Raw genomic sequence first — 24000 nt, 5'->3', positions numbered from 1 at the left:
ACAACTTTTGAAGATGCACAATTCACAGCCAAAGGATATTAACGTCACGACAAAAATGTCATCGAATCGGGTAATCACATACAAACATAGACACCAACACACATATGGACGTAAGTGTGACTCTTCGCATGTCATTTCCAGTAATCATTCTCGCAATCTTATTTTGTTCCCGAAATCAAAAACAGTGCAAAGGACCACACTTAAGCATGCATTAACCGAGTCAGAAATTACAGCACATCTGAGTGCCGCAGAAAAAGGGAAGGGGAATATCTTAGATATGCATTTTCGAGTTATTCATCTGCAAATCATTTTATCTATTCATTATTTCCATAGCTAATCCGTCATTAATTTCAACTCGACAAGGTAATGACTCTCAAATGAATCTTGTAAAGTCACGCATTTCCAGATATTTCCGGTAGGTCTAATTCCCTTTACGAATTCCAGATAATTTAGAGAGAGAGAGAGAGAGAGAGATTATTTTAAGACAATCCCTTTCCTAAATCGGTCTTGGCTAGAACTAAATCAGGACACTGATCATTCGATCACATTAACTCGGTGAATTCATTTAGTTCGTGTGATGAAATTTTAAAAAATCTGGGAAATTCCTGGCTGTAAAGACTTTAATTGCTTTTTTTTTGTGTCCGTGATAGCAATTTCTCTCTCTCTCTCTCTCTCTCTCTCTCTCTCTCTCTCTCTCTCTCTCTCTCTCTCCAGCTATCAGCGTTAATATTGATTAACCTCATGAAAGAGAGTATAGTATATATATATATATATATATTATATATATATAGATATATATATATATATATATATATATATATATATTATATATTAATATATATTGTTTTCTTTAAAGAACAGTAATAAATCTAATTAATTATCAAGGGGAATACTCCAGACAAGAAAGGAAGGTTTCTATTTCAGAGCTGCAATTGTTATAATAAAATCAATTACTTCGTCACCTGAGTACGCCTCTTCTATTTACTTTAACGAATTTGAGCAGCATTTAATTTCAGATCTTCGCCATCACTTTCCGACGTTTTATCCTTTTAATTCGCTGTTCTTCCTGTACTATTTCAAGTATGCTAGGACTGTTATTTATTTATTTGCTCTTCGCTATCAGGTCAGTGTGCTTACACAGTTATATATTAAGCCATCACCTTTACTCTTCAATAATTTCCTTTTTACAATCTTGCTCGTACATCTGACGTTCTCGTCTAATGAAACTAGTTTTAATTACGGAATCAACTCGGGTTAAAATGAAATATTATTTGCAGTCTTATTTGCAATGGCTCTGACACATTCCTTTGTAGCTCTTGTTTGTTCTCTACTGAATATATGTTGAAGCTCTTTGAAACCAATATGAATGTTGTCTTTAGTGACCAAAAATTATAAGTTAAAAGCTACAAACGCTCCTCAAAAGTCAGCATTCAACATGCAGACGCGATCTCTCCAAGGTTTAATCTATTCAGACTGATAGTGGCACTTCAAACAATTTGCAAGTAGATTATGTTATGCTAATATAAACTTTTTTTTTAATTCTAAAAAGAACACCAGCAGCATTACAAAGAGTATTATAAAAAGAATTTTGAGTCAATTAGTTTGTAATACATGCAAACCGCTCATTCCAGTCGGATAACGGTTCATAGTCGAAGAGATGATTCAATAAGAAATTAATCTAGAAGCTAAAAATAGACGAAAGAAATACTGTTAGTAGTCTCTCACATTAGAGTAATGCGTCAGAGATGGTCAATAAAAGGTCATTCCCGCCTACACTCGGACAGTTCTTGACATTGGTTCGGCCATGTTGATCTGCAAATAGAAAATCTATCGAAGTTTTGATACATAATTCACCGCGGCCCTTTCGGGCGATGCTTCCAAAGGCCGCTGCCTGAGCAGCATCAAAATAATTATTGTTCAGCTAAAGGAGAACAGAGCGCATGTTGAAGAGCTGTCTGTAGCACAGACTTCATACTTTTCCATTGGGAGACGAGAGATGTTTCTTCCATGCGTCACGTCTACTACACCTTCTTTGAGAGTAGACAATATGATTAAAACTGATTTTCACTCCCCTTGAATTACTGATATACCATTATCTAACAAATCCCTTCCGAGTAAGTTCGGTTTAACTTCAGCAGGAATCAAAACTGCCAATCACCCGGTTAAGAGAGATAGGCGAGAGATTTGATCCCTTGATTACAACCGAAAAAGATGAATCGAGAGTAATTTCAGGAAGTTCTTGAAATATCTATAACCAAACCGTTAGCACCCATGGATATGACCGGCCATTCAAAAGGAAATTTTAGAGATAATGGGACACGGTTCATGAGATTAATCATTCTACGGACGGGCCCATTTCCGTGAGGATAAGCGATTCTGCTCAAGATTAGTAAGCGAAGTTGATTGAATCGAAAGCGGCTGTCACTCCCTTGTCAACAGAAGCAATGCTGTCAGTTTCGGTACGTGATGATGACACGTATTGGCCGAAACTTGAGAGAGCTGTTATCCCTGTCAAGAGAAACGGCTGAGTAACTAATGGGGACGGCGCATAATCTTTCCCAAAATGATCGCCCTGTGCCACTGTCATACAACTTGCATAGTTAATTATGAATACTGCTTACACCTCGGTTTAAGTATTTCGCTAGTGTAGCGTAAAAGTGTTATCGTTGGCTTGATCTAATTTTCTTGTGAAAAATCTAAGAAACAAAAGTGTCCATCTAAATGAGAGAGTAATAAGGAATGTTTAGTGTTAGGTTCGAAAATTCATTCCTTTTCTTTAATGCATTTTATTCATTATACGCAAAAACATACAAATTAATTACAGGTTACCAAACAGAGTTGTGTGTGTGTGTGTGTGTGTGTGTGTGTGTGTGTACAACTACATCACAATAATCAGAGCTATCATAAAGATCTTCAAACTCTTTCAGTCGTATCAAATTCTGATCGGACTTCAACATCAGACCGTTTTTATGTCCCACAAACACACACACACACACATACACACACACACACAGAGGAAAAAGAAATAATTGAATCAGGCTCGGCTACTCGGGCATCGGCGATTTCTATGAGATGAAAGGCTTCGTTAGCGCCGCCCTGTGCCTCAGAGAGTCGAAGAATTTTCGGTGGCAAAAAAAAGGAGACGATTCTGAATGCAGTCGTCGTGCATTACGTGATCACCTTTTACGGAGTTCGTTATGTTTCATTTTTCTCTCTTTCTCGCTACCTAGCGCCGTGATAAGACGGTGTTCACAAAACTTCTGAATGATCAGTTAACGTATTGTGATGCAAAACTATTTTTACGTACATTGTTAAAACATTTTCGAAAAATTAAAAGAGAGAGAGAGAGAGAGAGAGAGAGAGAGAGAGAAATATGGCAGTTTTTATTCTGTCACTGTATGAAAAGCAGATTTACCATCCTTATCAAAACTTCCATGTTTACCTGAACCTTCTGATCTTTGCCATTTATACAAGAATTTTTTTAACGATTTACTCTCTCTCTCTCTCTCTCTCTCTCTCTCTCTCTCTCTCTCTCTCTCTCTCTCTCTCCAAAGTGACGTTTTATTCAGAAATAAGTAATAACTTCCTGGAGAGTGCTGCTTGTCCTGGCGACGGAGCCGACGGTTCTACACACGCAAATTTACCCCCTCCCAAAGGTCACAACTTGACATTATGCTCTGCCGCTCTTTCCCGGGTGATTAAAAAGATTCATATGTATTAGGAATGTCGAGACGTGACGTACTGCTCCTACGTTTTGTGTGACAATACGAAGTTCTACTCTAAATTTCTTATTGGAGCAAGTTTCAATGTAGTAAGTGGTAATGTGCTGGTTAAATTTATAAGGATAGCAAATGAGATGTGGAGGATTTCAACGCTTACTAGATACGTTTTCGCTTAATTTCTTGTAGAATGGTAAAATTCATACCAAGGATACGCATCTCTGCTTAAAAATAGGTGTTTACAATAGCCGGCAACTGATTTACTTTTAGAAGTCTCAAAAAGTATATACGAGTACATTTCTACTTAAAAATAGGCAAAGTTATAGTAGTAGGAAATCGATTTTCGATTTTCTGATAGAAGTCCTAAAAAGTATATACATACATCTCTCAAAAATAGGTCAGTTTATAATAGTCGGACATCGATTTTCGGACAGAAGTCCTACAAAAGGACTTATAGGTCACTTCATAGTAGTCGGAAATCGACTTTCTGATAGAAGACCCTCCAATCGGAATTACTAAGAGAGAGCGCCGTAGTTATTTCAGGATAATCGCTCTAAAATTACGAAAATTATTACGCAATAAACACGAACGTGTATATACCCGGTAATTTACCTCTGCTATCAAACAAAATGCCTAATTTTACATCAAAAATCCTTTCAAATTATTTCTTTTATTCAAATAGTGCTTCAGGAATGTAGCAATCATCAGACGTCCTCTTGAATGAATGCGTGTTCTCGTGACTCAAATCTCCCCTGTTCTCGAAAATGTTATCGTCTCATCCCAGATGCAGTAAGTTTTTGACAAGTAGAACGGGCTTCTTGACGTCACTGACGAAATATGATTCATCATTCACAGAGAGATTTTGAAATCAACGCTCTATGGGTTATGCACTATATAATTCCATTCGCTTCCTCCCTTCGATAATTTCCAAATCTATTCTTTGTGACTAATTTTGTACTGTTCCCCTTAATTATAATTTAAATCAGCTTAAATATCCTTCCAGACAATTTCATCGGCCTCTCTCTCTCTCTCTCTCTCTCTCTCTCTCTCTCTCTCTCTCTCTCTCTCTTTTACATATAACCATGGAATCAGGCATAAAAAAGAAATGGACATAAGAAGGTCACGCTTTGTAGACCTTCCCATTTTCTAACAAGAAAAGAAACATATGGTACCACCGCCTTTGATGCTCTACGAGGGAGAGAGGAGGACGACCAAATTTATATCGAAAAATCAGAACAATTTTAAGATTCCGGCGGGCGCTCAGAACAGCTTTCAAATCTGTATAGTATCAGGAATATTGATGATAGTTCGTTATACCCTGAATCTTTGGCTAGAGATCTTTTGGCGTTCATTATTCCTTTTAAAAATCAAAGATTCATAAAGAAAATATTCATTCCCAGTTCTTACTCCAGTATCTCATAATAAACAATAATAATCTAAAATATAACAACATTTCATATGTAACACAGAACACCAGCGTGACATATATAATAATAATAATAATAATAATAATAATAATAATAATAATAATAATAATAATAAAGCATGATTCAGTGGCAAAAGCCCTCCACTGGAGCCTGTGCAAGAAACATCAGCTACCTTGCAGTAATAAGTGGTACGAGCACCAACCTGAGGGAGTGATAGAAAACGATCAGGCAAAGATCCTCTGGGACTATGGTATCAGAACGGATAGGGTGATACGTGCAAATAGACCAGACGTGACGTTGACTGACAAAGTCAAGAAGAAAGTATCACTCATTGATGTCGCAATACCATGGGACACCAGAGTTGAAGAGAAAGAGAGGGAAAAAATGGATAAGTATCAAGATCTGAAAATAGAAAATAAGAAGGATATGGGATATGCCAGTGGAAATCGTACCCATAATCATAGGAGCACTAGGCACGATCCCAAGATCCCTGAAAAGGAAATCTAGAAAAAACTAGAGGCTGAAGTAGCTCCAGGTCTCATGCAGAAGAGTGTGATCCTAGAAACGGCACACATAGTAAGAAAAGTGATGGACTCCTAAGGAGGCAGGATGCAACCCGGAACCCCACACTATAAATACCACCCAGTCGAATTGGAGGACTGTGATAGAGCAAAAAAAAAAAATAAATAAAAAAAAAAAAAATAATAATAATATCATTGTTAGTTTGGGAAAAACTCTTCTAACTGCTAAGGAGGCACAATAATAAAAAATGTTAAAAGTTCATGTATAATTCATAAACACCTTACGAAAGCTGTACTGTGGACCCCTTAAAAATATTAAATTATAATAATAAAAATCTAAAAGAGAAGTATAATTTCATGTGTAACAAAGAATAGCTTCATTGTTACGAAATAAAACTCCCTCACGAGAAGTGCTGCACTGAATGCGTTGTTGGAAAATCTATTATTTAAGCCTCATTCACTCTCACAATACGAAGAGTCTAAATGCAGCATTGAGAGACATACTCATTTGCATTTCCGCATGAAATTAGCACTTTTATCGTTTACATTCTGGGGCAATTATGGAGTGACCGTTAGGTGATGTATATATATATATATATATATATATATATATATATATATATATATATATATATATATATATATATATATATTGTGTGTGTGTGTGTGTGTGTATTCTGGCAATCTGCAAGTTTAAAACCTTCATTTTACATTGAGCAAAATATGTAAACTTTGCGAATGTGACCATAAAGATGATATAATAGTAACAAGTACAAGTACGAATCCGCACAGTATATCAAACTATCCGCACAATTGTCCTCCATGACTTCCCACTACTTCTGATTAACGCGTTAAGACAAATTCTTCAGTAATTACAGAAATTGCGATATAACTTTCTTAATAACTCTTGTTTGCTGAATAGTAGCTTTAGCGCTAATGAAATCTTTGAAATTGTGAGGCCATTCGTTTTCGTCTTTGTGCACGTACGAACTTCAGAAATTCAATCAGCCATTGATGTGATACTCTAAAATGATTCCATTTCCAAAGCAAGATCAGGACGGATTCCCCTTATGAAGACTTCAGAGTCGTCAGCGCCTCTTCTTCACTTCTTCAGTGTCTTCTGACTTCAAGTCATTAAGAATTCTGGCTCCGCGGAATCCATAGCCTTCAAACATGCCGCGTCAAGAGTTCGGCTCAACGGAATCTTCAATGTACTCCAAACAAACAATTCTTCAAGGCCTCGTCTCCACGGGATCATCAATGCCTCCAAAAACGCTATGTCATCATTGTACTTCAGAGACACAAGTCTTCAAGGGTTCGGCTCCATGAAATCTTCAGTTTCTCAAAGAAGCCACCACCCAGTTTTAGAAAGTAGGATTATCCTCATGTTCAAAATAGGAAACCGCAAAATGAATAGCGTATTGCCATTACTGATCAACTTCAATTTGATGTCCCTGTTCTTTGGCAGGGTTGTTATACTTCATAATGACTTACTGTCAAAGTGTAATGAGTATCTCCATGAAATTCTACTCAAGAAACAACTTCAAGACCACTGGATAAGACACTTCTTTAGAAGAACGCCTTTTTCTCGGTGGTTTACTGCTCCCTTTCCAGATATGGACTTGGAGGAGGCTTGGACGATGTCCGAGGAATACAATACTAGTAATTTCGTTTGTGAAGCGATAGTGGGAAAAATGGAATCAAAATATCCATTTCAAGACCTTTCTGCTGTTGCCGTCAAACCTCAAGATCTAAATTCACATTTACAAGTGCTGGCAAGAATTAATTCTCTCTGCTTCTAGTTAGCTGTAAGATTTTCCCCATCCATTCCAATTCTATCCGATAAAAAAAGCAAGAGAGAGAGAGAGAGAGAGAGAGAGAGAGAGAGAGAGAGAGAGTTCAATCAACGCATAGGCTCATGTCAACACGTGATCATATTTCCGTGGTTCGTCTTGGTTACCACCTTCCTACATTTCCCATTCTCTCTCTCTCTCTCTCTCTCTCTCTCTCTCTCTCTCTCTCTCTCTCTCTGCAAGACCAGGCGACTCTTCCTCAAATATTTACAGGAGGAATCAAATCAACATAATGCGTTGATCAGTATTCTCTCTCTCTCTCTTCTCTCTCTCTCTCTCTCTCTCTCTCTCTCTCTCTCTTACTACTGTGATAAAGTCTTCTTGATATTCTGCATACATCATTTATTCATCAGCATCTCTTTTTCAAGGAAAAACAATTAGCTTTGTCCCCAAGGCTTACAGCTATTAATTTCAACCTAACTTCCATAGGAATATAAAATGTTATGCTCCAAGGAAATTTGATATAAAAGACATCATTGTACATTAGTAACTTGGAGAGTAATTATCAAATATTCAAAACGTAAAAGGAGCTCTTTTATGTGAACTACAAAAGCAAGGGTTATTAAATATGTAAGGGAGGTATTTTACTGACGCTTCAAAACAAGTGAAAAGGAATTATATATTACCGGAGCTAAGAATTGTTAACTTTCACTTGGCTCTCTCTCTCTCTCTCTCTCTCTCTCTCTCTCTCTCTCTCTCTCTCTCTCTCTCTTCTCCATTAAAAGCCATATAATGAATGAGATGATTTTACTCTTCCAGTTTCCGCTATAAGTTGGTCTCATAAGTAGCTCATTACTACTCACTGCAATTAGCCTGTAACAAAATGAAGACTAATCATTATTCTGACAGAAATAATAAAATTGATGATGTTGACAAAATTATTTATCGTCGTCCAATGACCCCAAATCGTTTACCATTAAAATGAACGCTAGCTTTTGCAATTATATCGGGCTGTAAATCGTAATAACTTTTTGTTTCTTAACAAAGGCCAACGGGAACAGCAATCTAATGATACAATCAGTTACTAATTTTCTGACGCCAAAGGGAGTCAACAGAGGAGGAGATAGTCTCACTTCTTTAGTGATATAAAGAAATCTTTGAGAACAAAAAAAAAAAAGAGAATACCAGAGTAGGGTAGGCTAAACGAAGACAGAGACCGCTTACGATAACAAGAATTCCTTTCCTGAAAGCAAAGAACGTCGACTAGAATATATTAAAAAGAAAAACAATTATTTCATCTAATTCAGATTGGTAAATTCTTTTAAAGACTTCGGACAGGAAAACTTTCTTTCTCATCAACGAGAGTAAAGAAAGAACATTCCCGAACAGATGTATAAAAAGAGAAGACAAAAAACTTTCGGAATATTTACCAAATCCGATGAAGAAAAGAGTTCTTATGAGAGTTAACCAACTGAGGTTTCCAACTAGCAAGAGTTTTCCTTTACACTTCTTTTGCTTTTTTTCAACGGTTCAATTCAATTAACTTGGAACAAAAGTATGGCGAAATGATTTCCGATCCTATTCAAGAATTCTGATTAATTTCTGGCCAGTCAAGAGCTTTTTCTTTAGCTTTCTTTTTCTTTTCTTTTTCTCCATGTTTAGTTTTCTTTTTTTCTTTTCTTTTTCCTTATCTTTTTTCTTCAAACACTATCTCCGCTTTCACTTGCTATGTGAGAGCGCGCTTGAAGTCTGCGAGAAAAGCGCTATTTGCCTTCGCTTACCGAATCTGAAGGTTTACATTTGAACTTGCAATCGCGTTACACTTAAGAAGGTTCGCGTTACGAAGCCCAACGTCTAAGGCTCCCTTTGTGAATTGCTGCTTTTGTACAATGAAGAGATTTCTGATGCGCTTCGTAAACTTGATCTACTTGAGCCTTTGTGCCTTGGGCGATCTTCGCGGCCTTTCGCGAGATCACGGGACCATTACGTCGTACTCTATGAAGTTTTCTGAAAAATACATTTTTAGTGAAGCGTACGTAATTACCAGTTAGAAGGAGGTAAACGGCTATCAGTTCGTATCATAATAAGCTCTTATCTATGCTCTTCATTATGATCAGATAAACTAAAGGTGTATTGTCAGATAAGACTATCGTATATGTTTTGTTATTTTTTTGTTCTAAAATGATATCTCAAAAATCATTTTTTAAAAAAGCCAGGGAACAAATCCCACTCTTTAACAGAAAAACTTTTAAAATCTTATTTCTGTCACAAAACGTTTACTGCAACAAAGGATCATCATAGCCAGCAGCAAGCGGCCACATTCTTGGCATCCCTCTGGGCAATTCAAGAGCTTCTTAGCGAATTCAAAACTGTTGGTTGCATAACCAAGAGGTGACCTTTTCAAGGATGACTTCTTCCTCCGCCGGAGGGCATCTGCCAAGATGAGGAGGAGGAGGAGGAGAGGGAGGAGAAGGAGGAGCAAGATGAATGATATTGTCCTGAGAGCATCAACCAAAAATAAAAATAAAACTTAAATAAGTTTTAAAAATGCAGAAAAGTAGTGACGCTGATGAAATGAAAAATATAATTTCTCTACATTCCCTTACTGTTTCTCTTTCGGAACTGAGATCGTCCATACTGAAAATGAGAACACCGTAGCTGAAACCATTCCTTATTATGTAAGGAAAACCGAGAACAGCAAGATTCAGTATGATTTTACATACTATCCTGCACTCGACTGTCATTAAAATAACTATTTACAACTTTTCCTAGCGTTCAGTACGAATTAACATACTGACATGAACTCAACTTCCAGTAAAATAACCATCGACACCGGTGTCCGGACCGGATCGGCAGTTAGTAAACAATCCGCATTTTTTCTTACAGTTTTGAATTTTTTTCTTTGCGGTAATAAGCCGATCATTGTTTAAACCAACACTTTAAGAACAGTTCTGATTCCCGATTTCCTCTCATCATCCAAAATGTCTGCTAGAGTTCACGTCGCTTGCTCGAGAGGAAGACTTTCAAAAACTTCCAATGTTCAGAAGTTAAGAGGCACAATCTGATTTCCATCACCCCCTTCTCTCTCTCTCTCTCTCTCTCTCTCTCTCTCTCTCTCTCTCTCTCTCTCTTTAGACACGACAGATATTCTCAGCAATACAGTGTCCACTGGAACTTATCTGTGCAAGATAAGTGCCAGGATTCCATAGGCATATTAGAATGCACAGGCATCTTCCTTGCCACGTTTCCATCACAGGCTTTCGTTATTTCCCCGTGGCTTCTCCATTACGGACAGGCGCTACGGTGCGGCCTTTTCAAAAGCACACTCATGATCTTTTCCAATACCTCTCTCTTTGCAGTTCTCTTTATATTAAATTACCCTTTCATTCCATAAATACTTTTATTGAAAGCTTCATTGCTTTTATCCATTCTGTCGGTACACAATACTAAATGATGTCAAAGAATAGCACTTAAATTCTGTATATTACTGTTTCATCGTTTAAAATAATAATCCATAACTAGTTGCTCCTCTGATTCTGAAAAGTTGACATTTTCTATATTACTAAAAAATCTCCGGTAAAAACTCCTTTTACTATAAAAGGGTTCTAGATTGCAAATTTAGCCTTGAAAACAAAATCTGCCTTTGAGATAAAAAAAAAAAAAATCATATTAATGGTGCTGCAAAAAATAAATATTTTTCGGACATATACTCTGGAAAATTATTTTGGAAGAGGCTCCCCACAAAAACGGGATATTATGTGCTCTCGAAATAATTTTAGTATAGCTGCCCATTATGGGTCATGAACGATTGTTCACAAGGGAAAGTATTCCACTGAAAATGATGACTGTATTTACATGAGGTGAAGTTATCGACAAATAATTCATGCGCTTGAAACTTTTTTCTAGAAAAGTTGAGTCACGTACTAATGTCAACTATACATTATCAATTTGCAAATACTTTCTGATGTTAAAATAAATAACAGAAAAATCAGCATAGCACTAAAAGAGTAACGCTCTAAATTAGATAATATGGGAGAAATGTTTTCCATGAAAAAGGAAAAAAAAAACTAGTGTAAATTTGTATAGTAGTCCCGACATGCAAACAGCTGCCTGGCACGGATGCCAAGTTGAATTAGTAATGCCAAAAAGGGGATAACGAACAACGTCCAGTTCTCCATTCTTCCATGCAACTTACATTCGTGTATATATATATATGTATATATATATATATGATAATATATATATATATATATATATATATATATATATATATATATATATACAGATAGATTAGATATATAGATTCACAAGCCCTCTTTAATTTCCACGTCTATAACTATATTAAGAATGAAAGGGTAAACCCTACACAAGCATATGGAAGCTAAGGTTGAAAAAAAACTTAAAATAATAAAGTTATGATAAAGAAAATAACAATAAAAAAATACAATACTGGTGCATAGGGAGGTAGTGTATGAGCCAAACCGAAATCTTCCCGGACAGACAGACAAACCGAAGAAATGAGAAGAAAGTGAAAGAGAAAAGAAACATAAGTACAAAAATGGAAATGCAGTATGGTCATGATCCTTAAATTCTAATTTCAGAATCGATTTTCTCTCTCTCTCTCTCTCTCTCTCTCTCTCTCTCTCTCTCTCTCTCTCTCTCTCATCTGTATCAAAAACCCACCCGTCTCTGAAATAAGCTTCGAGCGGCCCCACCCCTTCCTCCCAACCATCACCCGTCTAAATAACTTTTCAACTCGGCCATGCTTTGAGAATCCTCCCCAACTTCTTAGGGTCTTAAGAAGGGAATTTAACAGGGGATTTCCAGACGGGGGAGGACGCTGAGACGACATTCCAATTTGTCCAATCCGCGCGAACCCATTCCCTCCGATAGGAAGAGATAACAACGCATGCGACAGCTAGCTACAGGTTAATTGGAGTGCGAACTCGTAAGGAGTTGCTCTCACCTTCTTCACTGAAGGAAGGAAGGTAGATTCTTGTGTAGGAGGAAGAGGTGGAGAACTAAAGGGAAAAACAGCAGGCGAATTGGAATATGAAATCTAGGCCAAAGGCCAAGAGCTCAGACCTATGAGGTCATTCAGCGCTGAAAGGGAAACTGAGAGTACAAAAAATGTTTGAAAGGTGTAACACAAGGATAACATCGAATTTGCATTATGAAAAACCTATTAGGAGAGGATAGAAAGTAAGATGTGAGAAAGAGAATATGAACGGACGTACAGTTAAAGGACTGAACAGAGTTGCAGCTAGGGGTCGAAGGGACGCTGCACAAAACCTTAAGTAAAAAGAGCAGGTGAAATGGATGAGGAGTAACCTGAAAGAAAACAAAAGGGGGGAGGAAACATGAAGGAATTCAATGCGACAGTTAATCTTTATGCCTTCCCGCTCACATCATGACACCTGATCCTTTTATCTGTCGTAATCGTCTTCATTTTTCCCCCCAATTACTGATAACCTGCAATGCTTTTAAAATCATTTACTCTCTGGGTATACTTTTCAAATGAAATCATTCTTTTATCCCACAGCAACTGTGATTTTGATTATTAAAGTTATATATATATATATATATATATATTTCCATTGAGCCAAATTAGTCAGTTCTAGCTTTGACAGTGTTCCTAGATGTATTTATTAAATGTAATTACATTAAAGTCCATTACAACGCTATACATACAGCAAGTTAAGCTTTCTTTAATCCGTTTTATAAATATTCCAAGATCATTACACAAACTGTTCCTCAAACTTGAAAACCATTTGTATAAATCACATTTTTTCAATGACGCGATTACCAAAAATTTAATGGCCAGCGTAGAGAACAAGTGATGTGGGGAAAAAATCTTCTTTCTTTAATTAAATTTCAGCTGTTGTCTCCCGTACTAACGTCGACCTATTCAGCCTCCCTACACTTCCTTATACATCTTATGACGAGACAGGAGGCTGTTTTCGATCAAACAATCAATACACCTCTACCCAACACACGTTACTATTCTTGGGCTCGATGAACCAATTCATAAGTTCTAACATCGCTACAAACGAATAGTGACATCGCACTTCCCACAGACACTTCCTTTGGCTCGTGACTTCGCGTGACATTAATTAGACGAGCTTCTTCCTCCGCCCTCTATTTTGACTTCGATGGCGCCGTCACATCTCTTAGCTGCTGCCATCCAGCAAATATCATCGTTAGCAACTTACTCTTCTTCTTCTTCCCCGTTTATTCCATTCATCCCATACTCTGAAGTTAACGGTGGGTAACAATTGCCCTTCCTGGTTCTGAAGAAAATATTTTCCTGCTGGAGCAGCTGCATTTATATCCAAAGAGCTAGACGTTACGACGAGAGAGAAAATTCCGATACTTTCGATCCTCGCGTCTGACGCACCAGAGAAGAGAGATGTTTCGATCTTCTTTTGTTTGTGGGCGCCTGGCTCCCACCTTCCGAGGTGAGGTTTCTGAATGTGGCTGTAAATGGGTTAAAGTTTAGTGCGTTTGTGCGGGTCCCTCAGAGGCTTCTATTTCCAAACGAAATTTGAGTCATGCGAAATAGAGATTTTCTTTTATTATTTATTTATTTTTTCTTCTGGTAAAACTAAACTAATTATGTACAATTAGCAGAAAACGTGAGAAAAAACACTTTCGTGACAAATTTGACATCATAATTTAAGAACAAAAATTAATTGTTAAAGATCATGAAAGTGAATTGCAGAAACAGATGTGATTTTATTTTATTAATTAAATAGTTGTAACCATTAAAACAGCACCAATACTGCACACTGAAGATCTCCAATACAGGGAGAAATAAAATTTTAAAAAATGAGCTCCCATTTCATTACCATAACGGGGCTGCCACAACTGCTCCACGACTGAACAGTGCTACAAAAACAAAGGCGTCCTCTGGAACTGGTAGGGTCTCGACTGCACTGCTGCTGTAAGGGAACCTTGAAACTCAGCGCAGAGGAACAGAAGAAAATCAAGAGACCGTTCACGGGCGTCTAGGCAGTGAATGGTTAAAGCTGACTGGGAAGAGACGCCTTCAGAATATCGCGTACACGATCAACACTGTCGTGTTTCCCTTGGCAAACGATCCCGCAAGCAAACATTGACCCGGGGGGTGTCAAAATGCAAAGACCCAAAATGGAGGGCCAGAAAATTCTGTTGACATTCGCCCGATGAAGAAATTCCCCCAACCTTGCAACAGGATATGCAACCGACTTATTAGTTTTCCTTCGTACGGAAAGCAAGCAACAGCAGCAAGCCGCTGCTTCTGCTGCTGCAAGAATATTTAGGTCTCTCGTGCATGACTTCTTCCTTCTCTTGCTTTCGTTTTTCTCTTCTTCCGTGCTTTCGTTCCTTCTGTCTACGCCGCTCTTCTTTGTTACTTGTGAGCTTGAATTGAACAGTTCATACATCTTAGGCAATCTCATCACTATCATGAATAGAAGCGTAAGTGTTATATAAGTACCAATAATGATTAAACTGTCATAAAAGACTGAATTTTCTTGATATTCAATCTTTCTAAATAAAAAATATAAAAAAAGCGGCTGCCTTTCCTTCGCAATCTATACCAGTTCCACATCACACTTCCCTAAAATTCCTTCTACAATCGACTTCACTTGCTACCTCAATGCTTACCAATATTTCCAAAATAAAATAATTTGTTTCTTTCGAGAGGCCATGTCTTTTCCAAGGGTACAGACCACACTATAAAGGGAGGAGTGTTTTGTTTTTGCAAAGATATTGAACGAAAAATAATGAAAGAAATCCATCCACATCATGAATAATAATCAGCGCTTAATTTTCAGTCATTGCTGTCACAAGATATTTGACATATTTTGTTCCATTTCTATTTCTAAAGGTTTTATCTTGCGAACTAAATAACTATGAGATAGAGATAATCTACATGTCACACTGCCTTATTTTCTTGACCAACAATCAACCCAACAGTCAACCACTAAAACAAACCTTTGTAAACCAATACGCAAGAAGATCTAAAAAAAACTGTGAATCATATCAACACTTCGCGCGCTCCCAACAAAACCCAACTTTCATTTACGAGCCGTGAATTCATTCCCACTGTCAATTGTCCCAGACATAAGTAGGCTACATAGTTTCCTTTAAGCATAAAGCCAATCAATACTTAAGTCTCTATATTGGATTGAATAACATAAAAGTTTTAAATATACATCTCAGAAACCTCAGAGAACATTGTAAGAATAGATATTTCACGCGACACCTTAAAATAAGCACTGCATTATGAAATTTTTGCTCCTTTGCAAAATTAAATGAAAAAAAAAACTATTAACATTTGCTACATATTACTAACAATTCTACCTACTGAATTCGGTCTCTAAGGTCTTATTAGATCTCATAACAAAATAATAGTATTCTCTCCCATAGGAGGGGTAGGCCCAGTCGCCTACCCTGGGATGTCATGAAATGAACCTTAAAAGAGTTTTTTGTATGTCCAGTTTACATGTCATGTTCTATTTGTGTAGTTTCTTGACGAACCAAAGTAACACTGGTTTCTTTTCTTTCGCAGACCACAGCAAACAGGGCGGCAGCAACCCAGCAAGATCCAGGATACACAGGTATGAACATTATATGATAAAAAATCGTAAGATAGAAACACTAAAACCAGTAGTTAAAACCTACTAGATACAAAATCAAAGTCATTCGGTTTCCCCCTTGTCTGGAATGGAATGGAACGGAATATAGAATTTTGGCCACAGGCCAGGCGCTGGCACCTATGAGGTCAGTCAGCGCTGAAAAGGAAATTGAAAGCAAAAAAGTTTTGAAGGTGTAACAGGAGGGAAACTTCGCAGATGCTTTTCGAAACAATTGTCAGGGGAGGGTGGAGAGATGGAAGAAAGAGAATACTGACGGCACTAACCCTCAACGGGTCTCCTTGTCTAATATAGTATTCAATCGACAAACATAAGCGGAACCTACTTATACTCTAATGTAAAATTTTGGCCATGACCGCATAACCAAGGCTTTAAAATCCCAACAAATATCAAAAGAATTCTTAAGGCTTCGTTCAAAAGGGATTTCGAAATTTCACGACTGAGTCGAAAACCAATTAATTCGGATTATTGCCGTCATAGGATTTCGCAGATACCTTACACGAATTTATAAGTTGCATTTGGCATTGGTCATGCGTCATTGACTCCAGCTTATTTTTAATTATTTATTATTGTTTACGCATGACATTAGAAGAATACTGCAGGTGCCAGTTTCCTCTTTTGCTAAATTTAATACGCAATTTAAGCAACCAATTGACGACGCATTTGCTCCGGCCAGAGGAATTATAAAACAATAAACACTCTATGTGAATATCAGTGGTGAAAAGCAACATTTTTTCAACCGTATAGATTTTAAATACTGTTACCCTAACTGTTTTTTTTATTGCTTTCTTTCTTTTTTGCTTCAGAGAATCTTTTTATGCATCTGAACCAGGAACCGTAATATTTACCAAGATAAACTTTTCCTGCGTATTTTATGGAAAACTTTTGTCACCGCTATTCTTTTCATGCAAACTATAAGCAACATCCCGGGAAAACATGAAATGCCATGAAAATGTTTTGGCTTTGCTGCAGTCTTTTTGCTGAAGTTATACTGGACACAAACCTTTTCAAGGACTGTTTTCCCGGGAGTTCTGAGTTACACAAACTCTGTAACTCACAGCATTCTTTGGAGAGAGTTTGATCGCTCTGCGCAGGAAGTGTCTGACTTTTTTTTATTTCTGCTGTATGCTTGAAGCCACTAGTGATTTATTTAGTGATTTAATTGCTGCTTTGTTATTGCAAATGTTATTCGCATTATCGCTAACTGATTATTGTTACCGATGTTATGAACATGGTAATTGAAGTCGAAAGTCGTAGTGCCTCCTTCATTTGTGTTCATGTCAGGATCTCTTACAGATATATTAAGTGTGTGTGTGTGTGTGTGTTTGTGTGTATGTGTATGTGTATGTGTTTGTGTGTGTGTCGCGCGCGCGCGTGTGTGTGCTTCTAATCAAATGCTGTATTTCCGATAGTGAAGAGAAATAAGAATTCATTTACATTCGCTGCAAAGAGGCGGTGAATATATTTCCTTACTAATTAGTTTTTCAATAACTTTAAATGGAATGAATAATTGCATTTTTAGGCTTCGAGCTCCAAAAATGTGATGCCCACGTTTGAATTCATAGGTGATCTAAGGAAATAGCGTTTTTCCTGCCTATTCCTAGGCAGTATGGTTACATTACTGTTATTCGCTTTCTTGAGGCTGCTTTTGTTTTACTTCTTTTCATCATTTTCTTATCAAATTAACGTCTTGCCATTATCATCTGCATTGTCTGTAGATTCGTCCTTTAACACAGTATATTGAGTTTCATCTTTTCATATAATATACTATGACCATATCACTTAAAGACCACCTTAACCCAAGGTTATTTTCATCATCATTTATTCCTGACGTTTATCATTTCATTATCAGAAGTTTTACTAACGTTATATTACATCTTTCTTACAATAACCCTTCCAGCAGTTCTCCTCTTGACTCTTATCTTTTTCGGGACTCTTAATAACCTTAATTATGAATATTTCAGCTCCTTGAAGTCCGTGTGTCTGGGAAATTACCGCCCGTATCTTTGTCTAATCGTCCTTATCATAATTACTTTTATTCTTTTGTTTATTACCTGGAATATGACTTCCTTGTGTATGCATAGTTACAGTAAGGTTCAGTTTGCGTGACTCGGACTTCTAAAGGAAATAAGATTTTCTCAACAAAAAGACGAGGCTAATTTGATATTATTATATTATTATTATTATTATTATTATATTATTATTATTATTATTATTATTATTATTATTATTATTTTATTATTAATTAGCTTTCCATTCTTTTAACACTGAAATAACTCAGTGAACTCGCATGAGATTCTAGACATATTCGCTTTCCATTTCACTTTACATTTCTTTGCATTTCTTTTCACTTTATGTCGTTGATTTCTCATTGAGCTTCGGTTATAAGTAAGACCTTCGTGTCTAATTTGTCAGTAAATTACATTCATACCATGCATGACATCCTTTACCTCTCTTATAGGTTTACACTTTTCAGCTCATTCTTTTAGACTTTGCTTTCACTAGCCATAAAATGATCTAGTAAATATGCCGTAAATATCGAACCTTAATATGCTGACTTGCGAGCTATAAAGAAACGAGAAAAAATTTTCAATTCGAGGTATCGGCTCTAAATTTCGGATGAAATGCTAAAGTAATTTCCACCTGTTGGATTTAAGAGCGTCCATATTTCTTCACATAAGCCCAGTGAGCGAGTTCACCTGAGAGAGAGAGAGAGAGAGAGAGAGAGAGAGAGAGAGAGAGAGAGAGAGAGAGAGACTTCCATAAGATTTGGTAACTACGTCATCAATCGATTCATAGGACGATCAGTTCTGTTTGCTCATTTCCAAGGGAAAGGTCATTGCGAACGCTTTCTATTTTTGGTTTGTTTATTTTCTATTAGAATGTTGATATGTATTGCTAGTAAGACATTTACCAACGAGCTCGAATTGCTCAGATGGGACAGATTATTCACTGACAATTACTTTCTCTAAAAATAATTTCATGTGATGACATGAAATGAATATGCGTGACAGTGAGGCCAAATAATGGATCACCCAGTAATCCCTACAAAAAATAACAGAAAAGAAAATTTCAGCAATTTGAAATTAATATCCGTTTGGTCTCCGTACGATCTATTCGTATATTATTCTACTACACTGCGCGGCTTAGCTCTCTCTGATGTGTTCACCTGTCCAGAAAATTCATGTCGGTTTATCATGAGGCATTTCTTTACATGAGCTCGCTATATTTTTTTTAATTGACAATACTATAAAGTATAGAGCTCTCTCTCTCTCTCTCTCTCTCTCTCTCTCTCTCTCTCTCTCCTCTCTCTCTCTCTCTCTCTAATGGTCTTTTGACTCCCAACCAACAAAGAGAGTCTCTTCACTTTGGTCCTTGTTGCGGAGGGAAGCGGTTTTTTTTCGTGAGCAATATCCATTGTTAGTGAAACGTCCTCGAATCAGTTATCGAACTCGGCCCGGAAATTACAAAAGGGACAAAACTGGTATCTGAAGCCATACCCTGATCGGCTCTGCTCGTATTTTTACAACTGGAAATTATTTCTATAATAATATATTATATATATTATATAGTATATATATATATATATATATATATATATATATATATATATATATATATATAGATATATATATATATATATATATATATATAGATATATATATATATATATATATCAAAACTTATTTCTATGTATATCGAGGTTTTAATGAATCTATTCTTCTTGCTGATCTCGTGCAGTACATTGACTGAAAACAGGCGTAGCGATAGCTATTATACCCTAACAGACATGACATATATATTATATATATATATATATAATGTGTGTGTGTGTCGTGTGTGGTGTGTGTGTGTGTGTGTGTGTGTATGTGTGTGTGTGTGTGTGTGTCTGATTTCATAGACTGCGTCTAGAAAAACCACAGCTCTAGAAGAGAATATTGTTCAACGATGTTCGTTGCAAAGAATAGTGGCAAATCATTCAGGAGCATACTCAGCATCCAATGAATTTGCATGTAGTCAACACGTACAATTATTAAATAATATAATTTAGAAAACTTTCTACTTGTAAGAAACATATCTGAAATACAGACAAATTGTGCTTTATTATTTTTGCTACAATGTTTCTTTTTTTCTTTTTTCCCCCAGATAACGCACCTGTAAAGCGATTCGACTCATTCACGTAAGAATAAACATATCTCTTCTTCTCTGACTTTCCATGACCTCTCTATGAAACGACTCTGTCGCTAAGCAACTTTTAGAGATTTCTTACTGATACTGAAAATGTTAATAGTATTTCCTATTTAAATTCCGGTAATAAATAGATAGTACTTCTGATAGCAAAGTTCAGAAATGATAGTGAAACTGAAATAGGATATTTCCCCGTTTGAATCCGGGTAATATATAGACACTTCTGAGATTGACTATGGAGACATACCATGGCTCGACCAAGTTCATATCTAGGTCATGTCAGGTCTCTTTCTGGCTCTTTCATCCTGGGGGATCCAAAATCCACACGCACAGCCTCAAGAAGAGGTAAAGCGATCAACAGAAACTAAAGATAGATTGAGAAGGCCTCTCTCTCTCTCTCTCTCTCTCTCTCTCTCTCTCTCAACGTCTTTTCCTCTTTTCTTTTCACCGCAATTTAATTTGCGTGATGTCTAATACAGGTGCCTTCTGTTAAGAGATTAGAGAAACGTTTCATAATATTTGTAATCGATTTAGAATTCCTTCTAGTTAATGTTCACATATAAAGGGATAACAAAAATATAAAAAAGGTGACTAGGGAATATTTTTTTCAAAATAAAGTGATAATGATACTGTTGGCGTATTTTCCGTGTGGTGTTTGTTCTTTAAAATTATTTAAATCCAGGATTAGCGCAAATTTTGAGGATATATACTTCGGAAAACGTTTAGGTATGCCACAGTTTCTTCTGATAACTTAATCCCTAAGGTTACAGCTCACCCACTTTCAAATACTTTCTACCAAACATATCATTTGTGTGTTTATGTGCCAAAAAATAAGTAACAATAGATGGTTCAAATTAAGCGAAAAATTCATTCCTGACTGTAACTTGGTTAGGATAAAGCACATTATATCACACCGTCATTGCTGACAGTAATCTTATTTGGATAAGTGCACACCAATCAGCCATTCCTGAGAGAATCTGATTTAAATGAGTAGGTACACAGCATTTAGACATTCTAACAGTAATTTTATCTTAAGCACTAAGCAACCAGTCATCCTGAGAGTAATATGAGTTGGATAAGTGCATAGAGTACTCAGTCATTCTAGCAGTAATATTATGAAAAACTGCCGCTGTCTATCATTATCTAACAAAAAATAGAAGACGACAGAGTTCTTCATTTTCTTTATGGCATGACATACAGATGTAAAATACAATACTCTTAATGCACGGCTTGCCGACGTAAACAAAGGAGAGTATAAATAATACGTGCGTTTTCTTACAAAAATCAATATGTGGTATTGTTTTCTTCTAAACATTCCTTAATGTTTGCTCGATTAATATTCCTAGGACTTTGGTGATCTACATCACATATTATATATATATATATCTATATATATATATATATATATATATATATATGTATGTATGTATGTATAGTATATGTATATATATATATGTATATATATATATATATATATATATATATATATATATATATATATATAGATATATATATATATATATATGAAATACTAGATAATTCATTAGTTTCATTTCTCAACAAATTTTTCCTCTTACTCGACTTTAATAAAATCAGTTCACGACATAAAGCATAAAAATAAAACTATAAAGGAATATCTGACAATTATTCAGATAGTTTGTTAAAATAAGAGATCGAGTGTTAGTTGTCCATCTACACTTATATTTAAATTTGTTCATTTATTCATACACCCATTTCTTCTGCTCTTCCAGAACCGGTTTTCGGACACAGCAAAACGTAATTTCGACGAGATCGACAGGTCCGGTTTTGGATGCGCCAAGAGAAACTTCGACGAAATCGACCGATCTGGCTTTGGATTCAATAAGAGGAATTTCGACGAAATCGACCGTTCAGGCTTCGGCTTCAACAAGAGGAACTTCGACGAAAATCGACCGATCTGGATTCGGCTTCAACAAGAGGAACTTCGACGAAATCGACCGCACGAATGGGCTTCTACAAGCGCAACTTCGACGAAATCGACCGATCTGGCTTCGGTTTCAACAAGCGCAACTTCGACGAAATCGACCGACGACCGGAATGGTCTTCTACAAGCGCAACTTCGACGAGATCGACCGATCAGGCTTCGGCTTCAACAAGCGCAACTTCGACGAGATCGACAGACAGGGCTTCGGCTTCGCGAAGCGCGTCCTCAGCCCCCGTGACCTTGCCAATCTCTACAAGCGCAACTCGACGAAATCGACCGATCTGGCTTCGGCTTCGTTCGACGTAGCTCCGAGTGAAAGGTTTCGCCAGACTTCAGCGGAGAGCATTAGGATTATTATTCTTTCTTAACTGTTTCCAGACGACAAATTCTCCATTACACAAAAATGAACTGCTAACACTTCTGTTCCATAAGCCTCGTGCAGTGACACTGGTTAACAATGAACGATGTTGTTCTGGTTAAAAATCCTCCAAACGAATAACGAAGTAGTGAACGCATCAAAATGTATAATCTCTAGACTTGTTTTCTTACGCTGACATATTATTATTACCGTGACCTTCCTTTTATGGTATTACGCACTCTGAAAAAGGTTCATTTCAAGAACATATCTCTTTAGAGGTATCTCCAAAAAGGGGCAGTGACCCCTTTTTTGGTTTTTTGAGGTTCTTCTTAGTCTCATGTTAAAACATAGGTGGCTGGCAATGTCAAGGAAGGAATAAAGACTATTTTTAATACGTTGACTTTCTTTCTGCACTTTTATTTCATTGTGTTGTTATAAACTGTTCTTGGTCTTGTATCCTTACTGAACTTGATTAACAGAAACTATGAAATGAAAAAGACATGGAAATGAAAGATAGAAACAAATACAGTTTCGGAGAAAGAAATGAAAAAACACTACTGAAAGGAACGCTGAATTTTTAAAGACTCCAGGTAAAAATAACTATCAGCTTGGTGACGTCAGAGAACTGGACTTGTCATACCTTCTGCACTATTCGTAAAAGCTCAAGGACACTATTCTATCTCACTCTTCCAAGAGCAAGTGCTTTTTTTTCACATGACAAAATCACTCCGATGTGCTGAATGTTCCTTGTAGCCAAACCGATGGGAAATGCTCTTTTAATTGTCACAAAATCAAAATAAAGGTATGTATATAAAATACAAAGAATGCTTTCAATATATGCATTGATTTCACAGCACCGAAATGAGAGGGAGGCTTAGAGATGGGCCTGTTTTATATAATATATTTTTTTTCTGATGTATGTGAAAAAAAAGGATTTATAACTTTTAAGTGGATATGGTAAATGAGTTTTTGCTGACCCAATCCATTTGCTGAGAAATTTGAACGTCATATACCAGCAGTGTTTTTTAATCAATGTTTAACAACTCATTGCATTCAAACCAAACGATACAAGTACTTGTAAGATTATAGAAAATATATATGAACACCTATGCTTTATTCTTTACCACTTGAAATGCTGTAGCGACAGAATTCTGAATACCTGATGTACACTTAATATTACGATTTTTACGAACAGAGTACCTTGAAAAGTATTATATGATCTAAATGCCTAAATGTCCAGCCATTGAAAGTCGAATATTCTGTAATTCACAAAGAGTGGGGTTAAGAATAGATTTTTCGAAACATGCCTGCCTGCATACATACATACATTGCCAAGGCTACTGGAAGTATCAGATGACAGGAGAGATTTTATGACGAAAGGAGACTCTATAA

At 36.5% G+C, this 24000-nt stretch overlaps 1 protein-coding gene, 1 long non-coding RNA gene and 1 pseudogene across 4 annotated transcripts in view; 2 read left to right on the top strand and 1 right to left on the bottom strand.

Annotated features, from left to right (window-relative positions):
- Nucleotides 1-24000, bottom strand: part of LOC135220758 (uncharacterized) — a 359794-nt gene that overhangs the window by 80129 nt on the left and 255665 nt on the right. The gene's annotated exons all lie outside the window — the stretch shown is intronic.
- LOC135220757 (orcokinin peptides type B-like) overlaps nt 1-24000 on the top strand; it is a 111393-nt gene that overhangs the window by 45993 nt on the left and 41400 nt on the right. The window contains exons 2-3 of one of the 2 annotated variants that reach the window (XM_064258206.1): nt 16015-16063; nt 20246-20279. In XM_064258206.1, the coding sequence (XP_064114276.1) occupies nt 16015-16063; nt 20246-20279 (83 nt within the window). The remainder of the gene's footprint in view (nt 1-16014; nt 16064-20245; nt 20280-24000) is intronic. The other variant, XM_064258205.1, reaches the window with a different exon arrangement.
- Nucleotides 20564-22795, top strand: LOC135221574 (orcokinin peptides type B-like; annotated as a pseudogene).

This window comes from Macrobrachium nipponense, chromosome 2, assembly GCF_015104395.2.
Source record: "Macrobrachium nipponense isolate FS-2020 chromosome 2, ASM1510439v2, whole genome shotgun sequence".
Classification (NCBI taxonomy): domain Eukaryota; kingdom Metazoa; phylum Arthropoda; class Malacostraca; order Decapoda; family Palaemonidae; genus Macrobrachium; species Macrobrachium nipponense.
Note: the sequence above shows the minus strand (reverse complement) of the source record. Positions and strands in the feature narration are given on the sequence as shown.